This window comes from Anoplophora glabripennis, unplaced genomic scaffold, assembly GCF_000390285.2.
Source record: "Anoplophora glabripennis isolate ALB-LARVAE unplaced genomic scaffold, Agla_2.0 scaffold37, whole genome shotgun sequence".
NCBI classification, from domain to species: Eukaryota; Metazoa; Arthropoda; class Insecta; order Coleoptera; family Cerambycidae; genus Anoplophora; species Anoplophora glabripennis.
This window is the reverse complement of record NW_019416243.1, coordinates 1,452,889-1,459,131: the sequence shown is the minus strand read 5'-3', so window position 1 is coordinate 1,459,131 and position 6,243 is coordinate 1,452,889. Positions and strand designations below refer to the sequence as shown.

General features: G+C 36.4%; 1 protein-coding gene across 1 annotated transcript in view; it reads right to left on the bottom strand.

Moving 5' to 3' along the window:
* Nucleotides 1-800: 800 nt before the first annotated feature.
* Nucleotides 801-6,243, bottom strand: part of LOC108913519 (muscarinic acetylcholine receptor DM1) — a 120,204-nt gene continuing 114,761 nt past the window's right edge. The window contains exons 6-7 of the mRNA XM_018719083.1: nucleotides 4,074-4,262; nucleotides 801-1,527 (exon numbers count right to left, since the gene is read on the bottom strand). Of these exons, the coding sequence (XP_018574599.1) occupies nucleotides 801-1,527; nucleotides 4,074-4,262 (916 nt within the window). The remainder of the gene's footprint in view (nucleotides 1,528-4,073; nucleotides 4,263-6,243) is intronic.

The window sequence follows — 6,243 nt, the reverse complement described above, 5'->3', positions numbered from 1 at the left end:
ATTTGGTATCTGTTTCAGCTGGTTGCTGACGTAAATTTATCAAAACTGAAGGTGAATCAAAGTTTGTTTTGATCTGTTTCGAATTGTAGTGATATACAGGGGTTGCATTAAGAATGAAAGATTTTGATGGGATGAATGTGCCTCATTCAGAAATTGCTCCTTTCCAATCTAGAGAGTATAGTGGTTTAGTTTTGGTTGAACTCTAACAATATTTCCGAAAGGACTTTTTTCAAATTTCAATGTTGTCAAGTCTGTCAAGCCAACTGCAAATGACGCAGAGTGTAATATTGTCGAAATATTGACAAAATTTCTGTTTTTTAATCTTTCGCGTTGATTAGATTGAAAAGGAGCGATCGCTCTATTTTGTCTTCAAAAATCTCTTATTAAACTTTGTCTTGTTCTTAATGAAACACTATTATCAAAATTGAAGGCAAATCGAATATGTAAGTTGGTTGTACAATTTTCGGGATGTTTGCTTCAGGTTCAAAGATCCTTCTGAAGATAGGAGCGTAATCTCTCTCGAAACGTCAGGAAGTCTAAATTGATGACGTGACATCCAGTTCGGAAATTGTTCAACTTTGACAACTGCCACGGAAGCCTGTAACTAAGCTAAATTTGTAGGTTGTTTTCGACCTTCAGGTTTAATTTGTCATTTTTTGAAAAGTTTTGACATCAAATTCCATGCTTCCTTCAGGAAAGAGACAAAGAGATTAGGATCGGGTGATATTGTTTACCCACAGACCCTCTCAGTGGCCGAAGTGCAACCGCAGATCCATCCCCACTTCCGCACCGCGTCGCTGCTAATTGTAATAGCCGCGGTTCATGGCGGCGCGGTTCCTGTTATGCCATTTGCACTGGAGGATCCGCAAATACGTTCGCCTGAAACTGGCGTTGCACAGGGCGTAGCACACAGGGTTAATAGTGGAGTTTATGTAGCACAAGTAATAAAAGAAATCCCAGAGCTGCGGCGGGATGCGGGCACTCGTCGACGTCACCGGCTTCAGCAGCACCAGGATGTTGTACGGCGTCCACGTGATGATGAACGTCAGCAGGATGGCTGACAGCGTCTTGGCTGCCTTCTTGTCGGCCTTCTTCTCCTGCGTTTTCTTCTTCTTCTTTCCTTGGTTCTTGGTGGCGTTGGCGAGTAGGGTCTTGCCAGCCAACTGTTTGGGTATGATTTTGGCGTTCAGCGGGATTCGGATGTCCGTCATGGCGGAGGGCCTCCTGTTGAGGTGGTTGCTCTGGTTTTGGCTGTGGGAGTAGTCGGCCGCGTCGGTGTGGTTGCGAGGCGACACCTCGGGGATCATTTTGATGGAGGGGCCCTCGTTGCAGTTGGCGCCTTCCCCCGGCTCCCCCGGCAGTCGGATCAGGATCGTGTAGACGCTGTCGCTGGAGACCGAGCGGCCCGTCAAGCGGTTCGTCGTGGGCAGGCTGCGGGAGTCCCTGGGCGCCAGTCGCGTCGGGGTCATATTGGCCTGGTTCAATGCGTGATCGCGTTGTGTTGAGAGACTGGTTACATAGGGGTCCCTAGAAGAAAGACGAATAACGTGGTGCTAATAGTAGAGGAGTGCGTGGTAATGTGAAACCCTACTTCGATATTGGTTAGGACCTTTTTTTTAACCAGTGGATTTTGGTTTATTTATCGCTAAAAGTGATGCCATAAATTCAGGAGATGATAGAATATAATAAAGATTATTTAAAATTATGTTACACAGGGTGTTTCTGAAAAAATAAGCATTTTCAAGGAACGCAAGGAACTTATTCAAAAACACCCTGTATACAGAACAAGGAACAATATTATTTATTCCTATGAACCATGGGTCTATTGTCACTTTTGAGATATTCTGTTGAAATTTATATGTAAATATATAATTCTTTACTTACATTGATTCTGTGTCGAATTATTTGGAGATTATATGTGTCTCAGAAGCCAGTTCGTACAAATAAACTATTTCTTTGGTTGATTTTCACTTCAGTTAGGTGCTTTTTTTAGTTTTCACCACAATTTATCGTCATTTTTATTTTTGTTATTCTAAACTTCTCAAAAGCAACATAATCTTCACTGTACATTTATTTTGTTAAAAACAATTTGAAAATAACTTACAATTTTTCATTTCAAAAAACTGTTTTCCCTTGTTAGGAAAATATGGTAGGATCGTAGTACCTCTCCAACATCAAAAACTAGCAATACCAACGTAATTAGCATCCTTAAGAATATAGTTGTATAAAATTTCAATGCAATATACTGTTTTTAATAAATATAATCAAAGTTCGATTTAAAATAATTATAAAAAAAGATATAATCATTTTTATGTTCCTGACTTTATGGCACCATTGAATGAATCGATTTATTATAACATTAAAGATTTTATATTTTACTTTAAATACAGTCTCCATAAAAATTATATACCTAAAAAGTTCCATTAGAGACAAAGAACATTCTTAAAAAAAATTATAAATTGATTTTGTTAACTAAAAAGGTGAATCTTAAAGTTATTAATTATAATAATCACGGCTATAAACGTTCATAAATAAAAAATTTACGATTACTCCACAATTGGTTAATATATAGTGAATCCACAACTCTTCCTGTTTTTTATTTTTTTAGTTTTTGGTTTTGGACTTTATTTTTAAACACGTTTATCAGTTTGACATCTCGATATATCGTCCTAATATTAAATCTTTGTCCGATATGGGACCCGATCACATATTACCTAACGATCCATAATGGCTACAATACTAATCTTGAATTCGATTAAAATTCACTATTTTGAAGTAAATAAACTTGTTTTCTTCGTACATATAAGTTTTTACTATAAAAGCTCACAAACTATAAAAATTCATGAGCTGTACTTCCGAATCCATCTTTATGGCTATTAACAATAATTAATACAATTAAAAACTGTTTTACTTTCCACTTTTGAAAAAATTTACCCTGCTTTTTTATGTTAATTCATAAACAAATTTCAGAGACTGCAATAAATCTCTATACTAGAAGTTGTACCGTCCACTTAGAGACTATCTTGAAAGTTTTATTAAATTTGTCATTACTTTATATTGTGGTGGAAAATTAGGGAAGAATGGCACGATATTGATTGAAAAACGGCACCCCAAAGTCATGAACGGGTGACTATTAGTGATGATTTTGAAGATCTGATAGATTTAGTGCAAAATTTTTCCGTAAGGTATTCAAGATTGGAAAAGGAAATCTAAGAGAATGGGTGTCGACATATGCTGCACTGAAAATTGTAATCGGAAGTTGTCATTGCTTAATGAACAATCTGTGGAAGGTATCTGATAATAATCGGACTGCAAAGTTTTTTTTTTTTAATTGAAGAGTTGTACAAATGAAATGGAAAACCAACAGGTTTAAGCTGGGTTGAGTGCCAAATGATAAAGGCATTGAAGGAAATGAAAAATCAGTAATACTTAAAAAAATAAATTTGCAGTGAGTTCTATGATTAAAGTCTTTAAGAATGTATTGGAGAGATAAATGAAGAATAAATAAAGGGTAGTCTTTATAGGATAAAGATAGTTGAGAATCGAATCTGCCAGGGCTGCATCTGGAAAGAAGCTTTACTCATCCTGAGTGAGCGTGAGGTAAACCTTTCTTAAATACGATAGAGGCAACAAATCTGATGGAATAGATATATAGTGGAATAGTGAGAAGCAAAGTAGTCCAGAATTGGAAATAAATACAAACTGAGAATCAATAAAGAAATTCTTGTGAATATTTAGTTTTTGACTTTGCACTGATGATTTTTTAGAATTCTGTTTGTATAGCTAAGTAACGACAGTTGAGTTTTGAGAAAACGAATACATTTTGCTTTTGTTATATTAACTAACTATTCTGAGTCGTCCTAAAAGCGAGTTTTTTGCGTTGAAGAAACTTTAGAGAGGAGTCGCGCTTCAAAATCTAATTCTCCAATTTACATAAAACATATTTTCAATACCGTGGAATCGATATAACAGAAAAGGAAATACGATTCGTCCTACGGAAGCAAATTAGATTTATCCCGCGATTCCCCGGGAGTAAACAAACTGCGGCAAAAACCCACTCCCGAACAACTCACCTGATTACGTTGAGCGATGTGCATCTGGATACGGAGCTCTGCAGGGGGGTGTCCAGAGAGACCGGGGTGATGCAGCCCTGGCCCTGCTCGCTGGGGCTCTCCTCCTCGGTGTCGCTGTCCTCCCGGCCGGAGTGCCACCACGCCACGCACCACGCTCGTATCCGCCACACTCCCGACAGCCAGCCTCGTCTTCGTTCGGGTATGAGGATTATCTGTGCAGGGAATAAATATACACTATTTTTGTGATGAAAATATGATATCTAATGTAAGAAATGAGCAAAACATTGGGGGTACAGATATCGTAAAGAAATATATTGGAATTTTATTATTGTGGAGTGAATATTTATCATCTGGAACAACCCTCAGTCATAAATCCTGTGTCAATTTACAGTGTGCAGCCTAAGTTCCTGAATAGTAGATTTTCATGTCATCCGCATATAGTAAGTAACAAGAAAATATTATCATCATAAATGTCAAACAATAATGGACGTAAAATTCTGAGAAACCACAGATAATGCGTAATACAGGTATCGATTTAAATCCTTGACACTGAGAAAATCGTTTTCTGTCATGAAGGTATGACTTAGTAATTCATTATATGGGGAACTCTGAAAAATAGACAAAAAATGCTATAATAATTTATGACCTAAGGTAGGGCATTATTTTAGAACAGGATTATAGAATACCTTTTATAATAAAATATTTTTGGTTAATAATTTAAATTTAAATATTTTTGGAAAATTTAATAACGCAAGAGCATACAAGGTGATTCGCAACTCATCCAAAAAAATTAGGAATAGATGCCTCAAGAAAAATTAAGTCAATATCGTAAAAACATTTTTTGTAAAATGCTTAGTTACCGAGAAAAGAATTATTGAAGTTTTAGTATTTTCAACATTTACATCGCTGGGCTACTGTAGTTTCTAGCGTCATACGCCCACGTGGCCCCAGGCGATTTCGAATACCGAAATCCGATTTTATTATCGTTGTTATGATAGTGTTTACATTAGTTTTTCAATTGCTAAAAATAGCTTATGTGTATAGCAACTCGAAGTTTATGGATATCGTTTTAGTTTATGATGAAGCAAGACAACATTTGTGTTATGGTCAAGCAAGACAACATTTTTGTGTTAATTCGTAGAAACTGGGTAAGACAAAATTTTGAACAGTTGTTTTGTCATCAGGTACGTTAAATTACTTTATTAATTAAAACCACAAATTAATTTTATTAATTAATAATAACAAACAATAGCGGAAAAAGCAGTTGAATTAGCTGATATGAAATTGATGTTATTTTATTTTATTTTTTATTTCTTGGGAAAGAAATTATTTCAATTGTTTGTCCCTTCACTTTTTATTACACTTTGTCGCCGTGCCGGTCGCCGACTGCATGCTTTTCCTTGCGTAAGGTCAGGTTTTACAGTGGACCAGTTTCCAGTGCCGTGCAGAAGTGTATTTTTAAATCATTTTCGAATTGCCTTTTTTGATTTTTTTTTACAAAATTGTATTTGTAAGAGTCCTTGTACATTCAAAAAATTCTTTTTGGATACGTTCTGAATCACCCTATATACAGGGTAGCCTATCGAAAACGTACCGCAAGGCATTACAGGGTAGTAATGAACTTTTCAGCAAAATCCAAAAACAGGTAAATTTTCCTTCTGAGGGGGAAAACTTTTGGCGCAAAAAGCATAGCAAAATCTTCAACCCCCTAAGTGGGGGTGCCATCCCTCAAATTTTTTTAAATGGGAATGGGGGTTAAGTGGGGAGTCATTAGAAAGGGCTTTTAATTCTCTATACATCGATTCTTACTTTTTGAAAATCGATTTATTATTTTAGAAAATATGCAGCTTTGAAAATACGAACAATATTTTTGACGAGAAATGCGAAAATCGATTTAATTTTACTTCAAAACTTACGGTATTAGTCAAGTAAATGCTGAAAATGTTGTCCGCCAACTTGCATACAATGATACAGGTTGTCTTCAAACCGTTGTCGAACATTCTGGAGCACTTGCGGTGTTACTTCGCGACATACATTAATGATTCGTCCTCGCAGATCTTCCAAGGTATCAGGTGGAGTGCTGTAAACTTTGCTTTTAATGTGCCCCCAGAGAAAGAAATCTAAAGGATTTAAGTCGGGTGACCGAGGGGGCCACTCAATTGCACCTCTT